The 27,299-nt window shown below is 47.8% G+C and overlaps 1 protein-coding gene across 1 annotated transcript in view; it reads right to left on the bottom strand.

Annotated features, from left to right (window-relative positions):
- PRKX (protein kinase X-linked) overlaps positions 1–12,292 on the bottom strand; it is a 125,966-nt gene extending 113,674 nt beyond the window's left edge. The window contains exon 1 of the mRNA XM_044284049.1: positions 11,588–12,292. Coding sequence (XP_044139984.1) covers positions 11,588–11,771 — 184 coding nt within the window. The 5' untranslated portion in view covers positions 11,772–12,292. The remainder of the gene's footprint in view (positions 1–11,587) is intronic.
- Positions 12,293–27,299: the final 15,007 nt, after the last annotated feature.

Below are 27,299 nucleotides of genomic sequence, written 5' to 3' on the forward strand. Positions count from 1 at the left end.
AATCATCTGTGGTCTGCAGTAGCTCCAGAGCTCCATGGAGCTGGTCCCACTGAGGTAAATGGCAGCAGTATAGCAGTAAGCAGGCCCGTCCACTACAGACAGCGCTGTGTAGTCCCAACTTCCAGCGCTGAAGCTGCTCCATAACAGCTGACCTGGCGGGATACAGGGTGTCTGACCCCTGCCCAACTGATACCGATGGCCTATCTTGAGGATAGGTCAACAATATTAAAATACCGGAGACCTTTTGAATCGACAAATGACAAATAGATTAAAGGGAACCTGTAACCCTGACAATGCAGTCCAATCCGCAGGCAGCGTGTTACCGATTGGGAGGAGCTGAGCAGATTGATAAATTGCTGCCTGAAAAAAAAGCTTTATATAACTTGGATTTCATATTTCATGTATTTACTGTATTTTTCATTAGGTGCCGGGCGCAGGGAGTGAAGAGCTGCTAGCGGTTCTGGTACGCACCCTTCCTGGGACAGCACTGCACTGTCCTGACCGTCAGTGCAGCGCAGGCCGGAAAAGACAGGGTAGTGTGACTTCTGCAGAGACCACCAGCCGTGGAGAGGAACCATGGCATAGTAGGAGTTTTTTATTTTAATCTGATCTGAGGTCTGATGGTGTTCTAGCAAGGAACTCTGATTTGGGGGTCTGACACTGAAGGCTGATCTGAGGTCTGATATGGGGTCCGATGTGATGTCCTGATATGGGGGTCTGATCTGAGGATCTGATAAGAGGCCTGATGAAAAATATTTTATTCTTATTTTCCTCTTAAAACCTGGGGTGCGTCTTATCATCAGGTGCATCTTATAAAGCCAAAAATTAAAAGGTGTTGTCCAGGTTCAGAGCTGAACCCGGACATATCCATAATTTCACCAGGCAGCCCCCCTGATGTTAGCATCGAAGCATTTGATTGCTGGATTGCGCAGGGCAACGGCTCTTTTATTTGAAATAACACATTGCCAGGTGGAGGCTTCCGCCCAGCAGTGTGTTCGGTGACGTCACCGGGCTCACTGCTGGGCAGAAGCCTCCGCCTGGCAGCCCCATGGAGAGCCCGGTTCATCACCGGAACTCAAAAAAATTCCTTTGCCCTGCGCGATTCAGCGCAGGGCAAAGGAGAGTATCGGAGCATGAACTGCTCCAATGCTCCTGTCAGGGGGGCTGTCTAGGTGAAAATGGGGTTCAGCTCTGAACCCGGACAACCCCTTTAAAGTAAAATCCCGTAACTTTCTATGCTCAGGAGTCATGTGGGTGGTCCTATCTCATAGAGATAGAACTGTCAATCACCGATAGGACCACCCACATGACTCCTAAACAAAGAAAGATGCTGTGAGTTAAATGCATAAAACACAAGCTGAACTTTTTCTCACAAAACTATACATATAATTCTGCTCAGCTCCTCCTGCTCTATTACATGCTGCCTGTAGATTGGACAGTATTTTCAGGGTGACAGGTTCCCTTTAAATGGTCACAAGCCTTTCAACCTTGTATAAAATTAATAGTACAGGTGAATATAAGAAACTTTGTAATATATCTCAGGACTTGTTCACATCAAGTGCCAGATCAGCACATAACTGAACCAAATGGACCTCACTGACTACAATACTGTCTGTTCGGTTTTCACTTGGGATTCCGTTCGTTTAGCAGAAGAAAAAAAGTTCAAGAGATTTTGTCCCTGTTTTTTTACAGAATCTGTGGAGGCCCTGAACAGAAAATAGACATGAACAATGCCTTTTTCATCCTCTAGCAGCTCATTCCTTGTCACCTCTCCACAGACATTAATGGGCAGTATGTAATCTGATTCTTTGGGGAGCTGGCAATCTGTTTTGGTCTCTCAAAACTGATGTAGCACAACATATTAGTTTAGGATGATGGGGGGGGGTGGGGTGGAGAAAGAAGCATTTTTTTATGATAAGATGTATTACAAAGTTTCTTATATTTGCCTGCACCACTGATCTCTGCAAAGTTGATTGAAAAATTTGCGACCATTTAAAAATTTTGTTTAAAAGCCGATAATAAGAACAAAATAATGTAACAGATTTCTATTAACCCTTTGGCTTCCAAACCTGCATGTGTTCCAGTCCATAGCAGAATGCTTTTCACAAGCAAGTCTATCGGACTGGCTGACTGCTCTCTCCTGAACAATCTTTTAGGCTGACCAAATGAACAGGAAGGGGAGCGCATTGGGGACCGGGCGTTGTTGGAGCGACATAGTCAGTGGACTGGCAAGGTGAGTGTAAGAGCCATATTTTTTTTTTTTTAACCATTTGCGGGTCGAGCCCAAGCTTCCTATTGTGGAGGATTACGTCTTTCATGGTGTAATGACAGCTTTGATAAAATCAGCTTTCAAAATGCTGACAGAATCCCGTTTACATATAGTGGGTCATCTTCGCACTGCAGGCTGCACTATGCTTGTATTAGGGCTCATGCCCACAAACGTAAGTGGCCCACGCCCACGCTGCGGACTGCAAATTGCAGTCCACAATGCACGGGCACAGACCGTGGGGCAGACGCATGCGGATCGTGGACCCCTTCACGCATCCGACGGTCTGCACAGCGAAAAAGTAGTGCATGCGCTACTTTTTTGCTGTGCGGAGGCACGGCCAGAAACACCACTAAAGCACTCGGTAGTGCTTCTGTGGGGTTCCGATACGTGCCTCCGTTCCGCATGTCCATGATTGTGGACCCATTTAAGTGAATAGGTCCGCGATCCGTGATGTGGAATGCACACGGCCGGTGTCCGTGTATTGCGGACCCGCTGTATGCAGGTAGCAATACGCCCACGGGGGGGGGCACACGGTCGTGTGCATGAGCCCTTAGACTGTATCACTAGTGTGAATAAAGACATATAGTCAATAGTATTATCCAGTACAACCTCTGGGTGGCCTGCAATGTTCTGTTCTCCTGGAAAGTCCCTAAAGAGAAAATTATTATGTACAGTGCAGTGGGTAACGGCGAGTATAAAGAGCTCACTTGTTTTCTGCCTTTTATTATACGTAGCTACGCGCATCTCTGCGGCCAGATTGCCAGATTCTTCTATTCTTTTCCAGCCTAGGAACAGAACACCGGAATCCACCGCAGAGGTGAACCTACAATGACCAATCACTGACAAGTGCCGCAATGCGAGAAAAGTATAAAAACTCAGGTGTGGACTAACTATGTGCATAAGACAACCGCTTATATGTGCGTTACTTCGGGCGCTGCTAAACGTTTTGGCAGTGCTGCATTTTTGGTGTGGCAAAACAATGCACCGAAAAAACACATGCGGTTTTTGCAACAACATACCTGCGTTTATATATAGTGCTGCTTTTTGTGCTGATTTCACCCTTTTCAATGGAAGGGTGAAATCTGCACCAAAAACCGCATAAAAGCCACCCAAAAAATGTGTTTTTTGTGTTTGGTTTTGGTGCACATTAAATCTGCACCGTGTGCTGCCAACAGTATCAGTATGTGCTTCTGTTGTTCTGCCGCTCCAGTCCTTGCCAGTCTGTATGTCTGATCTGCGTCCGCCATGTCTGGCCTGATCCTGCCCGTGTTCCTGTCGTATTCAGTCTGTATGTCTGATCTGCGTCCGCCCTCATGTCTGACCTGATCCTGCCTGTGTTCCTGTCGTATTCAGTCTGTATTTCTGATCTGCGTCCGCCATCATGTCTGATCTGCGTCCGCCATCATGTCTGACCTGATCCTGCCTGTGTTCCTGTCGTATCCAGTCTGTATGTCTGATCTGCGTCCGCCATCATTTCTGACCTGATCCTGCCTGTGTTCCTGCCGTATTCAGTCTGTATGTCTGATCTGCTCCGCCATCATGTCATACCTGATCCTGCCTGTGTTCCTGCCGTATTCAGTCTGTATGTCTGATCTGCGTCCGCCATCATGTCTGACCTGATCCTGCCTGTGTTCCTGCCGTATTCAGTCTGTATGTCTGATCTGCGTCCGCCATGTCTGGCCTGATCCTGCCCGTGTTCCTGTCGTATTCAGTCTGTATGTCTGATCTGCGTCCGCCCTCATGTCTGACCTGATCCTGCCTGTGTTCCTGTCGTATTCAGTCTGTATTTCTGATCTGCGTCCGCCATCATGTCTGATCTGCGTCCGCCATCATGTCTGACCTGATCCTGCCTGTGTTCCTGTCGTATCCAGTCTGTATGTCTGATCTGCGTCCGCCATCATGTCTGACCTGATCCTGCCTGTGTTCCTGTCGTATCCAGTCTGTATGTCTGATCTGCGTCCGCCATCATTTCTGACCTGATCCTGCCTGTGTTCCTGTCGTATTCAGTCTGTATGTCTGATCTGCGTCCGCCATCATGTCTGATCTGCGTCCGCCATCATTTCTGACCTGATCCTGCCTGTGTTCCTGCCGTATTCAGTCTGTATGTCTGATCTGCGTCCGCCATCATGTCTGACCTGATCCTGCCTGTGTTCCTGCCGTATTCAGTCTGTATGTCTGATCTGCGTCCGCCATGTCTGGCCTGATCCTGCCCGTGTTCCTGTCGTATTCAGTCTGTATGTCTGATCTGCGTCCGCCCTCATGTCTGACCTGATCCTGCCTGTGTTCCTGTCGTATTCAGTCTGTATTTCTGATCTGCGTCCGCCATCATGTCTGATCTGCGTCCGCCATCATGTCTGACCTGATCCTGCCTGTGTTCCTGTCGTATCCAGTCTGTATGTCTGATCTGCGTCCGCCATCATGTCTGACCTGATCCTGCCTGTGTTCCTGCCGTATTCAGTCTGTATGTCTGATCTGCGTCCGCCATCATGTCTGACCTGATCCTGCCTGTGTTCCTGCCGTATTCAGTCTGTATGTCTGATCTGCGTCCGCCATCATGTCTGACCTGATCCTGCCTGTGTTCCTGCCGTATTCAGTCTGTATGTCTGATCTGCGTCCGCCATCATGTCTGACCTGATCCTGCCTGTGTTCCTGCCGTATTCAGTCTGCGTTCCCTACTCCTTTGGCCCAGTCTGTGTTTTAGTCGTCCAGTGTTTCAGCTCTGCTCCCGGCCTGCCTGTTTTTGTGTGCCATCTAGATCCCCGGAGACCTGCATTCTAGTCCTGGTGCCTGTTCAGACTGTGTCTGCGGTTTTGGTGCCTTTTTCAGCTCCTGAGTCTCCTGGCGCTGGCTCCAGAGTTCATGATTCCAGGGGGTCAGCTGCCAAGTACACCAGGACCCTCCAGGAGGAAGCAGTCAATATCCCTGTTCATGAGTAAAGCCTCATTCACATGTCCGTGTTCAAATCTGTGAGCAGGTGGTCAGTGATGCATCCGTGAAGCTGTTTGTGAAGTATCCGTGTTGGGTCCGTGTGTCCGTTTTTTGCTGTCCGTGTTTCACTGACACTGAACAGCTGAAAAATCATTTTTAAAGCATCTCTTTTTAATGATCCTTGAAACACGGACGGCATCGGTGGCTTTCATGGACCCATAGACTATAATGGGTGTGAATGATCCGGGAACACGGAAGATAGGACATGCATCCGTGCTGAAAACACGGGACCCACGGACCGTGCTAAAACACTGATGTATGAATACACACATTCAACTGAATGGGGACTTGTGCTGTCTGCGGAGAACACGTACGTGAAACACTGATGTGTGAATGAGGCTTTAAAGGGTGACTACTGGGGAAGTGAAAGAATAACGAGCGAGTTTTCCGAGCGGGTGCGATGCGTGACGTTAACGCATAGCACCCGCACTGAACCCTGACCCATTAATTTCAATGTGTCTGTGTACATGAGCGGTTTTTTTCACACATCACTTCTGCGTTGCGTGAAAAACGCAGCTTGTTCTATATTCTGTAGCCCTGGCCCCATAGAGGTAAATAGGGCTTCAGTGAATAACATATTGCATCTGCAGGCAAGTGCGGACGCGATGCGTTTTTCACTGACGGTTGCTAAGAGATGTTGTTTGTAAACCTTCAGTTTTTTTTTTTTTTATCACATGCGTGAAAAACGCATCAAAACGCATTGCACCCGCGCAGAAAAAACTGGACGCAATCGTAGACAAAACTGACTGAACTTGCTTGCAAAATGGTGCGAGTTTGACTGAATGCTTCCGGAGCCAATCCGTCACGCTCGCGCGAAAGAGGCCTCAGGGTTTGGCCCAACGTCAAACCAGTTACTGGCACAATGGTTTCACAACCGCTGATCCGTGACAGCAATGCTACCAGGACCAAACTAAAAAGGACATCCAGGTCACACTCCAGTAGCTTCTGTGACCTGAATAGTTACTTCGGTCATATATCAGGCTTTTATGTCCTTTCATGCCACACAATTGCATTTGGATGCAACAAAACTCTAAAAGGCCTTCAAACATGTTCTATCTACTTACAGTCAAAGGTCCCCAATTTATACTGTAAATCCCCCCAACCCACACACGGGATCCAGGCAATAACCAATGCAAAGGTCGGCCTATATTCAGCTATCAATCTGGATCTATCTGACTGAGACTGAAACTTGGCAGATCTGGCCGGGCACTGGAGCAAATTGCATAAAACCTACAGTACTAAAGGTGCCCATACACATTATGGTCGGCTAAACCCACTGGGAAACTGGAATAGCTGCCCACAGCCACCAATCAGATTCCACTTTTCATTTTTCAGAGCTCCTTTGGAAAATGAAAGATGGAATCTGATTGGTTGCTATGGGCAACTAAGCCAGTTTTCCTTTACTCCAGTTTGAGAAGTCTCCCTCACTGATTTTACCAGGACTGATGATCCAATGTGTATTAGATATTTGGATGTCTGTCAGATGTCGGGGGAGAGAAGAATCGGGCTGTTGAATTTCAACATGACCGATGCTTTATTGTTAGAGGAGATAAGCCGCCACCAGAGATGTGGTGTGCGCTTAACTGAACCTAGGGTGCATGTAGGGTTGCCACCCCATCTCACAAGGCCGGTAATTTAGTGGCAACGCCGAGGCCGGTAAATTTTTTCTATCGGCAATGTTAATTGCCAGTATTTTCCAGTGTGGACTGCTACTAATGAGCGCATCCATTGTGGAACGCTCATTAGGGCTGCCTTTTTCCAACCCTCCTGTGTTAATTAAAAATTAAAAAACAAACACTCACCTCCTCCATTTGCTTGCGCTGCTGACTGGATGTGCAGGACAGGACCTGTGAGACGTCATCACGCTGGAGAGCAGGTCCTGTCCTGAGCTTCCAGTCAGCAGGGGGCATTCACCACAGCACAAGCAAATGGAGGAGGTGTTATTTTTTTGCAGAAGCAGACTGGGGGCACTAATGGGGGCATTATTCTAACTGGGGGCACTGATGGGTGGCATTATTCTAACTGGGGGGCACTATTCTTCTTGGGGTCATTATTGGGGGCATTACTCTTCCAGGGGGCACTAAAGGGGGGCTTTAATATTACTGGGGGCACTAATGGGGGCATTATTAATTCTAGGGTGCACTAATGAGGGCGTTATTAATTCTGTGCGGCACTAATTCTAGGGTGCACTAATGAGGACAGTATTAATTCTGAGGGGAGTATTAATATTACTGGGAGCCACAGTATGATAGCAACTTAACACCCTGTGTTAAGCCACGCCCCCACAACTACAACCCATCTGGGTGTGGCTTAACTTGGCCGGTATTTTTTGTTGGGAAAGGTGGCAACCATAGGTGCATGTGAGGGGAAAGGTGGAGAGGAATCACTACCGGCCAACAGAGCGGATGCATCAAGTCCTTAAAAAGATATATGCAAAGTCCTGAATGGCCGGGGCTGTGGTGAGGGAGTTGGGGTTCGTGCCCTGCAACAGACCTGTATCGATAATACTAAAAGGGGTATCCTGGTTATAACAAGTTGCTGTTGTGGATAGGGGATAACTATCAGACTGGTGGAGGTCCTACAGCTGGGACCCCCACCAATCACGAGAACGGGGGCCCTGTAACATGTGGAGCCCCTGAGAAGTGAGCGGCTGATCGGAAAAGTGCGCCACTGCTCCATTCACTTCTATAGGAGCGCAGGAGATAGCAGAGTACAGCACCTGGCTATCTACTGTGCTTTCATAGAAATGAATGGAGCTGTGGCGTGCAGTTCTCACCTTCCAATCCGTCTATTTCAGGGGGGCTCCACAGGGCCCCCATTCTCGTGTGGGTAGAGGATAACCTTAAATAATCAGAACAGATGTAGCACACAAAGAGCGCAGCCCAGAAGCTATTGCTAAGAAGAAGCATCTTTCCCGATGACAAAACTAAATGTGTGACAGGGAAAACGATCCCACAAAAAACACTGGGGACATGGAGACCAAAGGACATGCAGGGAGATGAATGGTGGTTTGAGGTCTGACTTCACTAACGCAATTTCCATATAGGTCCTACAAGGCGGGGAAAGTCCTTTGGCAGAGTTTTCTGTTCCTGGAAAACACCCCAATTTAAGCGAAGGGACATTACTGAAATCAAAAGCTTCTGTGTCAGCTTTCCAACTTCTCCCATCATGGGCGTCCAACCAGCAGTGCCCATCGCCCGCCACACAACCAGCACCAAGGCTCTGTTCACATGGTGAGCTGAATAGGAAGTGCTCCGTGAATCTACTGAATCTTTTACAGATCTGGAGAGTGGTGACCTTAAATCACTCTGCATCACCTGCTACCAGAAGAGGCTGAAGGGAAGTGCCAACTGCTCGAGTGTATTTCCAGCTATCACAGTTCACGTCCAGCCAAGGGTCTAATGATCGGAGCTCAATACCCAGTGCCAACTAGAGGACTACAACCCAGGTGAGGAACGTGGACCTCAACAAGTAGGAGAACTTCTAGACCGGCAAGACTGAACAGAGTTCTCTGATCTTGGTCTAAAATGCCATATTTTCCAGGACTATCTGTTCATGACCCATCGTAGATCACCAATACCGGATCGGCAGGGGTCCAACTCCTAGCCCGAATTAATGGGAGCAGCACTGCAGTAACCAGGAGAAACCAGTAACCAGACCTTCCGCAGTGAGGAGTATTTGCCTCTATCCCATGAAGAGATCTTCACTCTAAGAAGACGTCTTCTCCTGCACCGCGTCTTTGTTCTTTCTAACATGCCGGAAGAATTGCAGAACTTGTATGTGAATCTTTGTCCACAGACAGATCTGATAATATCGGAAATAGGCCTCATGCACACGGCCGTTGTTTTGGTCCGAGCCGCAGTTTTGGTGGCTCGGATGCGGACCCATTCACTTCAATAGGGACGCAAAAGATGCAGACAGCACTCTGTGTGGTGTCCGCATCCGTTGCTCCGTTCCGTGTCCTACTCTTGTCCGAGCTTTGCGGAGAAGAATAGGCAGTTATATTAATGGCTGTCCGTGCCGTTCCGCAAATTCCGGAACTCACACGGATGCCATCCGTGTTTTGCAGACCGCAAAACACACAACGGTCGTGTGCATGAGGCCATACAGGTATACTACAAGGATGGGGCACACGGCGGTGGAGCAGTTGTGGGGCGGATGTAAGGGGTTAATATTGAGGATGTATCCTCAGGATAGGTCATCAGTATGTGACTGGTCGGGCCCAACTCTCACCACCCCTGCCGATTGGCTGCGGCATTGTGGTGAGCGCCGTCCATTGGATAGTGGCTGTACTCAGTATTGCAGCTCAGCCCCACCTGACCGATGCACGTAATGTCACTGGCCTAGGGAGAGACAGTATGGCGCAGCTGGAGTTCTGGAAGTTGGACCTCCACCAACCAGATATTGAGGACATAATTATTAAATACTTGGACAACCCCTCTAAATTTTATTTGAAAAATGACAGTTTTTTTATAGCTCCTTACACAGGAGTCGATGGTCCAGCGCGTGGATCGGGAGATGGGAATTTTTATGCCCCGCACAGCAGTGTAAAGCCGGCCACACACCTGAGAGAGCGGTTGGCGGCATGTCTCTCCCGCGCACACTGGCCTCAGCCGAGCATGCATGTGTTGGGAATGGGAGAGGAAGTCGCTGCCAGACACCTCTGTCGGGTGACTTCTTGAATCAGGTATGTTGAAAACCAACATGGCCGACTCTTCTTTCCCCCGAAATCTGCCACTGGGGGAGCGCTGGGAGGCCCCTATACACATGAGATGGTCAGCGGATGGGTTTAATATGCATGCAAGATTTATCTGCACTAAAAGAAAACGCACATAAATCCGAACTACCACATTTATCCCTTTTTTGTGTGTTTTTTGTACGGTTTTTGGTGCAGATTTTCCGCAGATCGCACCATTCCATTGAAAAGGGTGAAATCAGCACAAAAAAAAAAAAAGTGGCAATTGTCCTGCTGCAGATACCAAAATCCACACACAGGTCCGTTTCTGCACCCCATCACTTTGCTGGTGCTGTATTAGGGTCCATTCACACCTCCGCAATTCCATTACAACACTATGTGCTGTCCGGATCCAAATTTCCGGGTCCGCAATTCCGTTCTGGAAAAAAATAGGACATGTCCTATTCTTATCCGCAATTGCGGACAAGATTAGGCATCTTCTATTATAGTGTTGGCGATGTGCGGATCGCACATTGCAGGTGTCCGTGTTTTGCGGGTGTGTGACTGGACCCTTACACTGCGGTTTCACCACACCAAAATCTGCACGGAAAAAACGCACATAATGTTAACAATGTGCAGCACACCTAAGGCCATCTGCACACGTCGCAGATTAGGCACATTTTTTTAATGAAGAAAAACCTCAGCATAAGGGCTCATGCACACGACCGTTTCGGGTCAGCAAAAAGAACGGATGACATCCGTGTTACATCCATATTTTTTGCAGATCCATTGTAACAATGCCTGTCCTTATCCGCAAAACATAGGACATGTTCCATCTTTGGCGGAATGGAATTGCGGACATACGGATACGGAACGCCAACGGAGTCAATTCTGGGGTTTCTTTGCGGCCCCATTGAAATAATTGGTTCCGCATACGGGCCACAAAAAAAAATCATTAAAAATGGAATGGACAAGGCAGCAGCAAGGTGGACGGCGACACGTCTCACGGACACTTTGCAGATATTATTATATAGTCACAAGTCCACAGCAGGTCGATTCTTTGTGCAGATTTCACCCTTTGGAAACCGCGACAAAATGCCAAGTCTTAGGCTAGGTCTACAACATTTGTCGCATGACGTTTTTATAATGGTAGTCTATGGTGTCGCACTGCGACATGCGAAATGTTGCGACAGTCGCAAAAAATCAATTTGAGATGGATATTTTTGTCGCAGTATGCCGCAGTGCGACACCATAGACTACCATCATAAAAATTGTCGCGCAGACCTAGCCTTAGGCTTCGGCTACCCGGCGATGTTGGTTGAGCAACACCTGTCGTGCCCAAGAATAGCGGTGTAGCGGTACTAGCACAGAAATGAATGGGGTCGCAGCGGAGCTCGCACGTGTGCCGCAACCCCAACCCCAAAAACTCCAGAATTTCAGAAATGCTTGGGCATGACAGCTACACATCAGCCCTGTCCGGCGCACGCAATGTGACTTATACGCCACTTCTCTCAGCACCGGTCAGTTCCACTGACTTCTATGGTCCCCATCTCCGCTGCAGTGAGAATGGTCCTAGATGCCACCTTCCTACATAACAGATACCCGAGGAGACCCCCGACAACTCCACCTCACCAGGACACATCTTGACAACTCACCCACAGTAGCCACAGTGTCAAAGTCATCCAACTTGTACTGCTGCTGGCCCTCCGGGCAGGGAGGGGAGCTGTGCCCACATCCAGTCAGTGCCAGGCACCCGGGGCTCGGGCTGGCGACCCCCCCATCTCCGCTCCCTTTGCTGGCACTTCTGGCTTTCGCCGCCCCGGCCGCGGCCGCCTCCATCGGTGCGATGTGTCAGCGATATACAAGGACTGTGCGATCAGCTTCTTCTATGGGGGGCCGGGCAGCATCTGATGACAGGACCTCTGGACTGTGCACACCTTGCGGTAATCTGAGAGGCGGACGGGAAACGCAAGTTGAGCTGAGGGCAGCAGGCTCACTGAGAAGACGGGGAAAGCCCCGGGTACGGGCAGGTGGCACTGCCAGCAGTCATCCGTCTGTCAGCCCTCATTGTGTCTGGAGCCTGGCACTGCAGACAATGGCACTTCCCACGTCCCTGCTCATCCTGCCATCTGACCTGTAGCCGGGAACAGCCCGGCCTCTGCCCGCTGACCAATCGCCCAGTCCCCGGGGCTGGCTGCCCGTCCGTGCCCTGAGTTGGCAGCCCGTGTGCCCGTGGTCTCTTGGCTCCGTGCAGACAGACGCGTCTTTGTACTGCGGGCAGGAGTAGTAGTGAGAGGTTGTGCCACTTTCTGTGTCCGTTTCACCACATTGCCGCTGACTCCTCCCCTTCCCTGCAGATTCAAACTGCAGCTTATTCACACAAGGAAAGAGTCCAGAGGAGGCGGGGCCTGTCCGCCTTACACCGCCCATTTTTTGGAGCGGCGGGGCGTGTCGCTGTGGCTCGGAGCAGTCAATCCGCCTCATGATCCCACCCATTTCTGGCAGAGGCTATTCTGATTGGCCCTCCCCACAGTCTATCACTTTCAGGGAGGCCGCCCACAACGCGCATCCCATTCCACAGTGACCCGCCCATGGCTTGTCACTCTTTCACAAGCCGCGCCCAAACAGCGGCATACAGCCACCAACGACCCGCCCACTTCCTTGTGGTTTCAACACAAGGCGCGCCCACCGCCTGGCCCTGCCCACAAGCGCCGCTGTTTCAAAGGGCCCCCTTCTAGTCTGTCCGTCTGGTCACACGCCCACGTCCTGATACTGGCCGAGGCTACGCCCATTTACTAGTCTGTCGCCTGCCCTTTGTTTGTGTTCGCGTACAGCCTGGCTCTGAGGAGGAGGGGGCGGGCTATTGTACAGCCAATCACCAGCGTGGCCGGGGCTGACCCTGCACACCTGAGCCGCCTCCGACACGCCCCGCTAGGTGAGCCCGGCACGTTGGAGTAACGAGCCCTGGAGGGGCTGTCTATAATGGGAGGTCCCTGTGTTGTTTAGGACGGGTCCCTCACTGGTGCAGAGCACAATGGGCTCCAGCGCAGTGATTGACTGGGACTTTGGGTCATTAGGAGAAAATTATTTTAAGTGGGGCTGGCCAGCTGTACAGTGCATGTGCCAGGCAGCCTTGTATCATTGGCACACATGTGCCCCATACCACACACAACCACCTATGATTAAACTGGCAGTGGGGTACCTGATCTACCAGCAGAGATTCTAGGCCGTCAGTATCAGAGTGGTGGGGTCCGACACCCAGCACCCTCACCGGACAGCTGCTTGGGGCTACCTCGGCACCAGAAGCAGAAGGCTCTGTCCACTGTGTGGTAGCTGTGCCAGGGTACTAACTGCAGTGTGCCAGCGCCAGAAACAACACAGTGTAATGCCCTCTGTTTCTGCACTGTATGACAATAGTTTCCAGTGCCCAGGCAACCCAAAACAGCTGATCGTGGGGTGTCACACCCCTGCCGATCTGATACCGATGACCCTGCCCTGTAGCCTGACCATTATTTGGGATAGAAATGTAGGGCCTTCTCAAACAGCTGATCGGCGGGGGTCCCTTGTGTCGGAGCCCCGCCGATCATCAGTTTAAACAAACTGCAGAACCCCTTCAAGGTGCTCTGCCTGGCGTGGGGACGTCCAGCAAAGACGTGCCCCCTGCACACCTGTCCCCTAGCAGGGGGTAAGCTAGACTAACTAGAAACTGGTCCCCACCCTTCCTTCCTACAGGAAGTGGGACTCGCCCACCTCTTTCCGGGGAAAGGAGGGCATTTAGAATGGAATGGAAGGTTCCATTCGATCTAAATGTAGCTCTGCCATATTTGCTGCCACCTGCTGGTGAACCAGACACATTAGATATAAACAGTTACATGACAAGATTATGAATGCACATTATGGAGGACCTGGAATAAATACACAAGATGACATTTTGTTAGACCAATAAAGACAGTAGCAAGGTGCAGAAGTGGTAACACCACTCTGGGGTGTTACATGTGCCCTCCAGTAATATGCCCACATTGTGACCCCCAGTAATATGCCTACATTGTGCCCCCCAGTAATATTCCCACATTGTGCCCCCCAGTAATATGCCCACATTGTGCCCACCAGTAATATGCCCACATTGTGCCCCCAGTAATATTCCCACATTGTGTCCCCCAGTAATATGCCCACTTTGTGCCCCCCAGTAATATTCCCACATTGTGCCCCCTAGTAATATGCCCACATTGTGACCCCCAGTAATATGCCCACATTGTGCCCCCCGGTAATATGCCCACATTGTGCCCCCCGGTAATATGCCCACACTGTGCTCCCCAGTAAAAAAAAATAATATATACACCGCACACTTACCTTCTTCCTAGCAGCAGCAGCAGGACATCGGCTGCTCTAGTCTGTAAAGGAGGCGGAGCCGAGGCTGACTGCTGGCCGGCCCCACCCCCTGCACAGGCCAGAGGTGCGGAGAGCTGGCAGGGATGATGAAGCAGGGAGCTGGTTCTCTGCTTCATATGGACACAGGGACAGCTGCCAGAAAGTGGGACATAGCTCCCCCGTACCGGGACAGCCACTGAAATCTGGGACGGTTGGGAGGTATGACACAGTCCCACCTAGAGAACGGCACGTGGTAAGATTGATTGAGGCGTTCCTCAGGATAGGTCCTTAGTATCTGATGAGAGGGGATCCTACACCCAGGACCCCCGCTGATTAGCCGTTTGAGAAGGTACCGGCGCACTCCTGTGAGTGCCACAGCCTTCTCCTTGCTCACCAGGCACAGTGCTGCGCATAGCGGCTGCGCTTGGTATCATAGCTCAGCCCCTTTCACAAGTATTCTTCCCTCCACAGGTCCAGAGGGGGGGCAATAAGTGTTCAAAGGCGGGAGAACCTGTAAAAACACAGAATCCAGGGAGAAAACAATAGCTAGTTAGAATTTATAATTCTGGAGAGAGACATGGCAGGAGTCAGTTCGCCACTGGGTGACTGCAGCCATTTTATTGAGAGCTCCGTCTATTATTGGTGTGAATCACCCCAATCTTCATCACAGTCCGGCGACCTCAGGGAGGCGTTCAGCCATGTTACTGGGTGCTGCGTCTTAGCTACATGTATCACAATTACAGTGAGCTTTTTTTATTTCAATAATTCATCATTTCATCAGAACGTGAAAAAAAGCCTCCCTAGCATCGCGGGTGACACTAGGGAGGCTCATCCCTGTCGTGGCCTTCTATTGGATGCTCCCCCCTTCGCCAGATGTTTTGATCCACTCAATTGGGAAATTTTTCTTTTACCGATTTCCTATCCTATGGATAATTCTTCAGTATCTAATCAGTGCAGGTCCAACACCCAGGACCACTGCCGATCTCTTTGAGAAGGCATCAGTTCTCCCGTGAGCACCACTGTCTTCTCGCAGCTTACCAAGCAGAGTGCCGTACATTATACAGAATGGTATCACAGCTCAGCCCCATTCACTTCTATAGGGCTAAGCCGCACCTAGACCATGTGACCAATGAACATGCCGTGACCATGTCACTGGCTTAGGAAACAGCTGATCGGCGGGGGTCCTGGCTGCGCGAGCAGGTAACTACAGCAGAGAAGGAAGCGCTCTCTTCACTTGATCAGGGGAGGTCCCGGGTGTCGGACCCCCACTGATCAGATACTAATGACCTATCTTGAGGATAGTAGTAGAAGAAGTGTAGGCTACAGCAGCATCGCCACAAAATTCGTTATTCAGGTCTCCAAGGTGCAGTACAAAAAAATGCAGCATTTCGGCTAAGTATAGCCTTGACAAAGAGACCTGAATAAAGAATTTTGTGGAGATGCTGCTGTAGCCTACACTTCTTCTACTACGTTCAATTGGACCGCCTTGGATCTGGGGTCCCTCCGGTCAGCTGCTGCATTCCATTTTTCTAGCTCTTGTAAACCTATTTGAGTGCCGTTCCTAATCTCTGTTTTTTTCATCAGTATGAAAATCTTGGAAAACCCCTTTAATTAAAAAAAAAACCTGATGGACATCCACTACCTGAACAACTAGGTTCACTCATGCCTCGACTGTGCCTTTTCTCCAGTACATACCCTGTTCCTTGACCACATGGACTTGTGGGTCAGCCTATTGGTCGAGTGGCTGTAACTGACCCAGTGTACTGTCTTGTCTAGCCTCCAGTGTACTGTCAGAGAGGGTATTCAGTGCGGTGGTATTGTCAAACCGATGTGGAAAATATTGTCCTCCACAAGTGTAGAAACTATTACCTTTGTGAACAGGAATGAGGCAGTGAGGCTGATGCCAATAAATACATCTGCCATTGCTGACAGTGGCTAATTATCACAAGCCTATGGATGCAACATTCTGCCTGTCCATCATGTCCCATACTATTCTGCCGCTGTCCCTACTGCCACTACTACTACCCCTAGAAAGCATCTCATCGCCTGTTTTATCCATCATGTTCCATACTATACTGCTGCTGCCACTACTACTACCCCTAGAAAGCAGCACATCGCCTGACTTATCCATCATGTGCCGTACTGTGCTGCTGCCTCTACTGCCACTACTACTACCCCTAGAAAGCAGTACATCACCTGCCTTATCCATTATGTCACATACTGTATTGCTGCTGCCTCTATTGCCACTATTAATTCCCCTAGAGAGCAGTACATCACCTGCCTTATTCATCATGTCCCATACTGTACTGCTGCTGCTGGTCATTTATCTTCCCCTATATATTACTGCCTACCCCTTCTGGGGGTACGGTTTATAGCTTCAGTTTCTGGACTCTGGGCTAGCTGGTTGTTGGATCTCGGTTGAGCTCCTGGCGCTGCCTTTGCTCCACGTGAAGTTAAATGTCATCTTCCCTATTTGTATTTTGTTTGTTGTATTTCCCTGTCTTTTGTTTCTAGACCTGAGGGAGACTCCTGTTAATCCTTCTGGTGGAGGAATAGGTTGTCTCAAGCCCTGTCACTATACCAGGGCCCTACAGGGTGTGTTAGGGCTCTAGGTTCCTGTGTATGAACTTTGCTACCCTCGAGATCAGTTCATACTGATAGTCAGGACTTGGATTAGGGTTGTACCCTAGTTTCCAGACCTAGTTCCTTTCCCCTTTCCTCCTGTGCTCAGTGTGGAGTTTCCCACCCACACCGCATCCGTGACAGTTAAATCTTCCATTACCACTGTGTGTCTATAAACACCGGCAGACATCTGCCCCAAATTTAAATTATTTTTGGCTCCTTAAAGAGGACCTTTCACCACTCCCGACCTGCCTGTTTTCTTTTTTCTTTTCAAAATCTTTTTATTGATTTTCAACAAAGAAGACATATATAGTATACAAAAAAATGTGCTCAGAGGCTCTAGTAAACTAGCAGTGTAAATATAGGTAACACTACAGCACATTAGCATGGACATATCCTCAAGGACCGAAGCCTATGCAGTTAAGGATAACAAGGCAATGTAGATGTAGAGAACTGAAATAATTACAGTCCTTGCTGGCAATGCAGACTATTAGCACATAAATAAAGAGAAAACAGCGGAAGGGGAGATATAGGTGGAAGAGTTACAGTGAGGTAGGACCTGTGTCTAGCCAACAGCCGTGTCACAGTGGACTCCAAACAAGTAGGAGGGTTGTTCCCACTGCACATTATTACATCTGAGGTATACATAGAAGTAGATTAATATTTCGGTAAGCTTGGTGAACATCAGTAACCTTGCAATTAGAATTCTCAATAAACCATGCATTGATTTAGGGAATGTAACTGGGAACAAAGATAGTAAAGCTATTTTAGGACATATCAGAAGTCTCGAGTTGCCTAGTTTTAAGATGTGGTTTATATTGTCAAAGATTACTTTACAAAAAGTCATCAGCATACTGTGTCTGGATTAATATTTTTTCATAACAAGTGGGAGTGGGTGGCCTGTTATCAGATGATAGTACTTTCTTAAGAGAGGAGAGTATAAAGCATACTGCAAGTCATCGAGGCTGGGTGTCTGAAATTTAGTACTCATAGTAGCTGCGTCTAAAAATGTTCCCTCTTGGTCTAACAATTCCCCTGGTGGAAGTACTGAATTCCTCAGCTGGTGAGGTAAAGAAAAGTAGCCATCACCAGAGGATAAGAGGCAGTCTCCCATCGACATTAAGGAAGAAGGATGTTTTGAGCATGACTCTCTTATCTCAGGGATCCGCCAAACTGACAGTGTTGCTGCAAGGAGAGTGTTGTCTTTCTGTCAGGTTTTGCTGGTTCGCGAACACCAGTGATCTTAGTGGACATTTAGCCATCTTTTCTTCTATCAGTACCCAATGTTTGTGTGCTGGTTTCCTCACCCAGTCCATCACTCTACTGAGATGGATAGCATGGTAGTATCTTTTTAATGAGGGGAACCCAATCTCCCCTCTATGAAATGGTAGCAATAGGATCTTATTAGCTATTCTGGGTTTGGTGGAGCCCCAAATATAAGATGAGCACAGTTTATGAAAGGCATAAATAAATTGCTGTGGAAGGTGTAATGGAAGGACTTGTAGTAGATAGGTGAATTTAGGGACAATCAGAGTGTTAAACATGTTTCTTCTTCCAAGCCAAGAAATAAAAGTTGGGGACCAAGACTTTAACGTTTCGGGGAATGGATTTTAGTAATGGTAGGTAATTCAAATTGTATAGCTCTTTCAAGTTTGAAGGGATATTAATTCCTCAAATTTTAAAGATGTGCTTGTCCACTCAAAGGGGGAGTTCATATGCAACCTCTGTAATTCTTTGGGTGGTAGGTTAATACCCATTGCTTAGGATTTGGCGATTTTAAAGTTTGAGATACTGTATATCCAAAGAAACTGAATATCTCTACTATAATTGGAAAGGCTTGTCTTGGGTTAGAAATCATTAATAATAGGACATCTGCATATGCAGCTTGTTTAAACTCAAGATTACCACATTTTACTCAATTTATTCCCTGGGTTAACCTAATATGTCGTAAGAAGGGTTCAATTGAAAGTATGAATAAAATTGGAGAAAGGGGGCAACTTTGCCTGGTACCATTGTTAATCTTGACTGCCTGAGAGAGGACCTCATTCACATGGATATAAGCGTTTGGTTGTTCTAATGCTGTAATGAAGGAATCCGGGAACCCCATCTGAAGTAGTGTGCACTTGAGGAAAGGCCAAGTGACCCTATCAAAGGCCCTCTCTGCGTCAGTTTCCAATAGTACCATTTAATCACCCCTTTCAGAGAAATCGAGTTCAGTATTTTATAAGTATTGTCTTTGCCTTCTCTTCCTGGTATAAACCCAGTTTGATCAGGGTGAATCAGATCCTTTAATAAAGGTTTTATCCTGGAAGAGAGGATTCTGGCATATATTTGGAGATCCAAATTTAGCAGGGAGATGGGTCTGTAACTTGAGCACAAGGATGGATCTTTTGAGGCTTGTGTATCAGAGTAATGTGGGCATTTAACGTTTGGGGAGGGAAAGGGTTGCCGGATAAGGCAGCGTTAAATGTTTGGAGCGAGTATGGCAATAAGGTTTCTTTGAAGATAGTATAATATAGAACAGGTAGGCCATCTGGTCCGGGGGATTTCCCTTTGACTATTTGTTTTAATGATAAGTTTATTTCTTGTGTGGTAATGGGAATACATAAACGTAATACTTGGTCTATGGCTATAAAAGGGAGATTGACTTTCTTCAGAAATGTCCGCGTTAACTCAAGCTTTCCATACTTGAAAGCTTCTGAGTCTGCCACGTTTATATTGTGTAAGTCAGTGTAGAAGCTGTGGAATGCCACAGCTATGCTGGAATCATCGCGTAGTAGAGGTTTACCAATTTGTTTAATAGCAAGCATAAACTTAGTAGGCTTATTACCGTGTGCAAAGAACTTCTGTTTTAGTGAGAGACATAATTTGGCTGACGTAGAGTTTAAAACCTTCCTAAGGCCTCTTTCACTCTTGCGTTGTCCGGATCCGGCGTGTACTCCACTTGCCGGAGGTACACGCTGGATCCGGAAAAACGCAAGTGTACTGAAAGCATTTGAAGACGGATCCGTCTTCAAAATGCTTGCAGTGTTACTATGGCAGCCAGGACGCTATTAAAGTCCTGGTTGCCATAGTAGGAGCGGGGAGCAGGGGAGCGGCATACTTACAGTCCACGCGGCTCCCGGGGGCGCTCCAGAATGACGTCAGAGCGCCCCATGCGCATGGATGACCTGCCATGCGATCACGTCATCCATGCGCCTGGGGCGCCCTGACGTCACTCTGGAGCGCCCCGGGAGCCACACGGATGGTAAGTATGCTGCTCCCCTGCTCCCCACTACACTTTACCATGGCTGTTAGGACTTTAGCGTCCCGGCAGCCATGGTAACCATTGAGAAAAAGCTAAACGTCGTATCGGGCAATTCGCCGAAACGACGTTTAGCTTAAGGCCGGATCCAGATCAATGCCTTTCAATGGGCATTAATTCCGGATCCGGCCTTGCGGCAAGTGTTCAGGATTTTTGCATGCTGCTGTATTTTCTCCGGCCAAAAAACGTTCCGTTCCGGAACTGAAGACATCCTGATGCATCCTGAACGGATTTCACTCCATTCAGAATGCATTAGGATAATCCTAACGGAACTCTATGCCGGAACAGAACAACGCAAGTGTGAAAGAGCCCTAAGTTCATCTATCTAGTAATCGTTTATGTGTGTGTTCTAGTTTAGATATTTTATCATAAAGAGTGGCTATTTTATCTTTTCTCATTTTGTTTAGGTAGGAGGCTACAGAGATGAATTTGCCTCCTATCACAGATTTATGGGCTTCCCAAACTATATGTGGGGAAAATTCTTCTGTCGCGTTGGTGGTAGTAAAGTATGCCTTCAGTTTCTTATCAATCCTGTCTCTTATTTCTTGTCTGTCTAGGAGTGTCTCATTTAAACGCCATTTGAAGGTCTTAGGGGAAGCGTCGAGTGGGGGGGGGGGGGATTGAAGGTAATGAAAACTGGGGGGTGATCAGAATGTATCATATTGCCAATCTGTGCTTCTGTGCAGAGATGAATATAAGTAACCGGGATGAATACATAATATAGCTATATATTATATATATATATATATAATATAGGAGAAGAAGGTACAATCCCTCTCTTTTGGGTTAAGCGTCCGCCAAACACCAGTGAGATTGCTATTGTGTAGTAATTTTTTTATATCAGTTAGGCTTCCCCTTGGGACAGCTGACCTGCCTAATGAAGTATCAACACTAAAGTTGAGGGATATATTGAAATCTCGAGCTACCACCATCAGGCCTTTGCTAAACTTCTATAGTTGTTGCCAGAACGAATTGAACCATTGTCTATGTACCACATTTGGTGCGTAAATGTTTACAAATGTGTATATTTGCATGTTTATTCTCCCTTTAACTAACAGGAATCTTCCCTCACTATCCGATTTTGAGTCAATCAGGGAAAAATTTGTATGTTTGTGGAAACTAAGGCCTCTTTCACACTTGCGTTGTCCGGATCCGGCGTGTACTCCACTTGCCGGAATTACACGCCGGATCCGGAAAAACGCAAGTGTACTGAAAGCATTTGAAGACGGATCTGTCTTCAAAATGCGTTCAGTGTTACTATGGCAGCCAGGACGCTATTAAAGTCCTGGTTGCCATAGTAGTAGTGGGGAGCGGGGGAGCTGTATACTTACAGTCCGTGCGGCTCCCGGGGCGCTCCAGAGTGACGTCAGAGCGCCCCATGCGCATGGATCGTGTGATCCATGCGATCACGTCATCCATGCGCTTGGGGCGCCCTGACGTCACTCTGGAGCGCCCCGGGAGCCGCACGGATGGTAAGTATGCTACTCCTCGCTCCCCACTATACTTTAACATGGCTGCCAGGACTTTAGCGTCCCGGCAGCCATGGTAACCATTGAGAAAAAGCTAAACGTCGGATCCGGCAATGCGCCGAAACGACGTTTAGCTTAAGGCCGGATCCGGATCAATGCCTTTCAATGGGCATTCATTCCGGATCCGGCCTTGCGGCAAGTGTTCCGGATTTTTGGCCGGAGCAAAAAGCGCAGCATGCTGCGCTATTTGCTGCAGCCAAAAAACGTTCCGTTCTGGAACGGAAGACATCCTTATGCATCCTGAAGGACGGACTGTCCATTCAGAATGCATTAGGATAATCCTGATCAGTATTCTTCCGGCATAGAGCCCCGACGACGGAACTCTATGCCGGAAGAAAAGAACGCAGATGTGAAAGAGCCTTTAGACTCACCCCTAACCTATTTGAATGGGTTGAATAGCTATGATACCAGAGGTTAAAGTGGGAGCGTGAAAGGTTTAAGATCTTATTATGTTTAAAGTGGGTTTCTTGACTAAAAATGATATTAACCTTCTCTTTGTATTATTTTCCCTTATAACATGGTTATAAAGGAAAATAATAGCATTCTGAATACAGAATGCATAGTACAATAGGGCTGGAGGGGTTAAAAAAAAAAAAAAAAGTTAACTTACCTTCTCCTCTTGATCACGTAGTTCCCGGTCTCTTTACTTCTTTAATGATGAGCTGTGGGCTAAAGGACCTGTGGTGACGTCAGATCACATGCTCCAATCACATGGTCCATCACCATGGTGATATAGCATGTGATCTGACATCACCACAGGTCCTTTAGCCCACAGCTAGCAAAGAACAGACCGGGAACTATGCGATCAAGAGGATAAGGTGAGTTAACTTTTTTATTTTTTTTAACCCCTCCAGCACTATTATACTATGCATTCTGTAGTCAGAATGCTATTATTTTCCCTTATAACAATGTTATAAGGGAAAATAATACAGTGAATAGACTGTCACCTAGAACCCATGCGTGAAAATCGCACCGCATCCGCACTTGCTTGCGGATGCTTGCGATTTTCACGCAACCCCATTCATTTCTATGGGGCCTGCGTTACATGAAAAACGCAGAATATAGAACATGCTGCGATTTTCACGCATCGCATAAGTGATGCGTGAAAATCACCGCTCATGTGAACAGCCCCATAGAAATGAATGGGTCCAGATTCAGTGCGGGTGCAATGATTCAACTCACGCATCGCACCTGCACGGAATACTCACCCATGTGAAAGGGGCCTTACTGAAGGCTAATAGCAATTCATTCATAACTTCTAGAAGAAATAATAAAGGAATGGCACAACATAGAGCCACATGGGGAATGCATGAAGCTATTACAACAGACATGTCAGGAATGGTGACGGGTCCTCTTTAATTTTAAAAAGCATAAAAAATCCTAAAGTGCAGAATGTCTTTAAGCAGTATGTTACTACCAGCCACCATCCGTTTACCCTTAAATATCACTTTCACTTTGACATTACTAAGCGTACTAACACACGGCGTGGTTTTGAAAGTGCCGCACAGCCATTAATAATGCAGACTGGCTATACAGTGCAGTCTAAGGGTCCATTCACACATCCGTAGTGCATTGCGGATCCGCAATACAACTGGCCGGCACCCCTATAGAGATGCCTATTCTTGTCCGCAATTGCGGACAAGAATAGGACATGTTCTATTATTTTCCGGAGCTGCGGACCGGAAGATAGGGGGCGCGCTCCGGAAATGAGGATGCGGAGAGCACATAGTGTGCTCTCCACATCCATTCCATCCCCATAGATAATGAATGGGTCCGCACCCGTTCCACAAAATTGCGGAACGGATGCGGACCTTTTTGCGGACATGTGAATGGAGCCTTAATAATAGCCAGCTGCAGCCTAATTGGCTGCCCGGCACTCCACCACAGCAGGGCCGCTCACAAACTCACCGTGTGGTCGAACCCTTAGGCCTCTTTCACACGGGCATCGCGTGTAAGGGCTGGATAGGATGCAGGTGCGTCGCGGGAAAATGCACAATTTTTCCACGTGAGTGCAAAGCGTTTTAATTCGTTTTGCACGCGCGTGAGAAAAATCGGCATGTTTGGTACCCAGATCCGAACCCGGACTTCTTCACAGAAGTTCGGGTTTGGGATCGGTGTTGTGTAAACTTGTATTATTTTCTCTTATAACATGGTTATAAGGGAAAATTATAGCATTCTTAATACAGAATGCTAAGTAAATTAGGGATGGAGGAGTTCAAAAAATTTAACTCACCTCATCCACTTGTTCACGTAGCCCGGCTTCTCTTCTTTCTTCTTCTTTGAGGACCTGGGAGAAAATGACCTTTGGCGACGTCACTGTGCTCATCCATCACATGGTCTGTCACATGGTCCATCACATGGTCCATCACCTTATTGCATCTGTATTGCATTTTTTTGTGGATCGATTGTAACAGTGCCTATCCTTGTCTGCAAAAAGGACAAGAATAGGACATGTTCTATCTTTTTTGTAGGGCTACGGAATGGACATACGGATGTGAAATGAATGGGTCCTCATCCAATCTGCACAAAAAACGGAACGGACATGGAAACAAAATAAGTTTGTGTGAATGTAGCCTTATGCTGTCTTTCTGTAAGAGAGCTTGAAAGTAGTTGCATGTGGTCCTAGGAGACCCCAACTTTTCAGATCAATCTGCAAACTTCCGATTCAAGTAAAGTTTGATTGATTCATTAGAATTAGGCTACTTTCCCACTAGCGTTTTCATTTCCGCTACATTGGCTCTCCATAGCGGAAGAAAACGCTTCAGTTTTGTCTCCATTAATTGTCATTGGGGACAAAACTGAACAGAACGAAATGGAGTGCACCAAAATGCATTTCGTTCTATTTGGTTGCGCTCCCATCGCGGACAGAATAGCGCTGCAAGCAGCGTTTTTCTGTCCGCGATGTGGTGTGGAGCAGGACGGATCTGTCCTGACACACAATGTAAGTCAATGGGGACAAATCCGTTTTCTCTGACGCAATAGAAAACGGATCTGTCCCCCATTGACTTTCAATGGTGTTCATGACGGATCCGTCATGGCTATAGAAGACATAGTACAACCGGATCCGTTGATGACGGATGCATGCGGTTGTATTATGGTGACAGAAGCGTTTTTGCAGATCCATGGCGTATCCGCAAAAAAAATGCTAGTGTGAAAGTAGCCCTAGACCCAAAACGAATTTCAAGATATTCACTCATCCCTAAACATAACTGCAATGTCTGCATAAAAATAAGAGCGTCTCTATGTGCGGTATATCCGGATCCTTAAATAACGTGCAACCAGACAGAAGCTTCCTGTTGCCTTCAGAACTGACTGCAAATGATTTTGCTGTCGGAAAAAGGACCACAATGTGTCATATGGGAATCTATACTTGTTATAATAGCACCTTAAAAGTGCCATTAAATCAATAAGATGGAAAGACTGGCTTAACATTAGGAGACAGGAAAACCAGAGAAGACGGAGTAGGAAGAGTTATCAATGGCCATTTACTCTTATAGGGACTGGAGAATAAATGTTTTATGTGCTGCACTAGAAAGATAAAATCTCGGCCTACGTGTCATAAAATGTTCTTGTTGGGGTTTATCATTATAGTAAAGCAGCCCTCCGGTTCCGGATAAATACACCACAGGAGGAATGAATGATGCAGTGTGTAAAGGGGGGCCCAGACCTTACCCAGGATTGGGTACAATTAAACAGACGGACAAAGCTGTAACCTGAGAACAATGGGGGTCATTTACTAATCTGAAATACGCCTAAATTAAGGGTATTTCAGGCGCATCTGTTAGTTGTGCCGCTATCTGCAACTTCTCGCTGCTCACGCCAGGTCTAAAATTGTGGGCGAGCTGGCAGGCCCCTCTCATTTTCATTATTTTCTATGCCTGTTTTAGCTCCCCGCTTGGAAGCTGTCTTACATTTAGAACTGGCGCTGGATGCGCTGAAGTTATGGAGAGGCCTGCGCCTCTTCATAACTGCGGCAGATCCACCGCCAGATATAGGGATTTATTAAGACCGGCATCTAAAACGCCAGTCTTAATAAATGTGCCCCAATGATTTTACTGGATGCACATGGGGCAACAAACTTGGTGGGTACAAGACAATAGGCTTAGTGGTTACCACCAGAGGGAAGAGGCTTTACAGGCACAAAGGGGGTCATTTATCAAACTGGTGTAAAGTAGAACTAGTTTAGTTGCCCATAGCAACCAATCAGATTCCTCCTTTCATTAAAGGAGCTGTCAAAAATGAAAGGTGGAATGTGATTGGTTGCTATGGGCAACTAAGTCAGGTCTGCTTTTCACCAGTTTAGTATTTCTGGAAGCAGGCTTTCTCTCTGGATTAGACAACTCTGCTCAGAAGTTTGCCTCTGGGGGCAGTGATGATCGATGTCTCTGCTGCCTGGACTAGACTGCAGCTTCTCTCCACATGGGGCACACTTTGCACAGGTGTTACCACCGGCTGTGCATCCCCTCCACCCGGCTCACAGTACTCTGCACACTTCAACTGGCTTTCTATCACAGTACCTCACGCCTCTGCACTATCTTACTGTGGCAGGCTTGCTGATCTGTCCATTCTGGCCTGCTGTATCACAGGTGCACTGAATGCTCATGGGTGCAATGTCTTACAGCGCTATGGTCGGCTGCCCCTTTTTAAAGGGATTCTGTCACCTCGTTTTAGCTTATAGAGCTGCGGACATGCACGGCTAGATCGCCGCTAGCATGTCCGCAATACACCTGTCCCATAAAGCTGTGTCCTTTTATTGTGTTTAAAAAAATGATTTTATAGATATGTAAATTACCCTGGTAAGGAGCCCCAGGGGCTGTACTTACCTTCTTGGTGCCCAGCCACGCCCCCCTGTGAAGGAGCCCAGGTATATTGCGGACATGCTAAAACGAGGTGACAGAACCCCTTTAATGCTCTTCTTTGCTGGGAGCAGCCAGTGATTGGCTAGCCACAGAAAGGAATTGAACTTGGGTGCAACAACAGCAATGGTGATGCCCTCTTTGCACTAAAGACCTCATTTGTATATTAAAGGGGTTGTCTCACCTCCTCCTTTCTGCTCTCTCATGCGCTTCACAAGGCCCACTGATCAGAGTTGCAGGGGGCGTTTACTCTTGCCTTGATTGATGGCAGAGAAAAGTGGTGCTGGAATAGTGTAATCCTGGCCCTTGCCTCTGCAGTGCACGCTCCCGGGGCTGCACAAGTTTCATGAATGTGTTCTCAAACTCCAGTGTTAGCTTTATATTTGCATATAGAGATAACAGTGTGACGGAACGTAGCACAGAGTACAAAAAAAAAGCAAGACGGACGTCCCTGAACGGCAGTCATCTATCAGCAGATGAGCGTTACGACCAGGCTGTCATATATCTCTAGATGACAGCCTTTCATCGTGAACATTTCCCCCCCTGTATGCTTTGACCTGCTTTCTACTGTGTTGAACAGCTTCGAAGGCTTCTGCCAGGAGCTGTTCAACACAGCATCTACAAGGTGGCCGGCAGTGGACCTACTGCACATGCGCGGCTAGGCGCACTTCCTGATCCTGGACACCAA

Source organism: Bufo gargarizans, chromosome 3, assembly GCF_014858855.1.
Source record: "Bufo gargarizans isolate SCDJY-AF-19 chromosome 3, ASM1485885v1, whole genome shotgun sequence".
In the NCBI taxonomy this organism is placed as follows: Eukaryota; Metazoa; Chordata; class Amphibia; order Anura; family Bufonidae; genus Bufo; species Bufo gargarizans.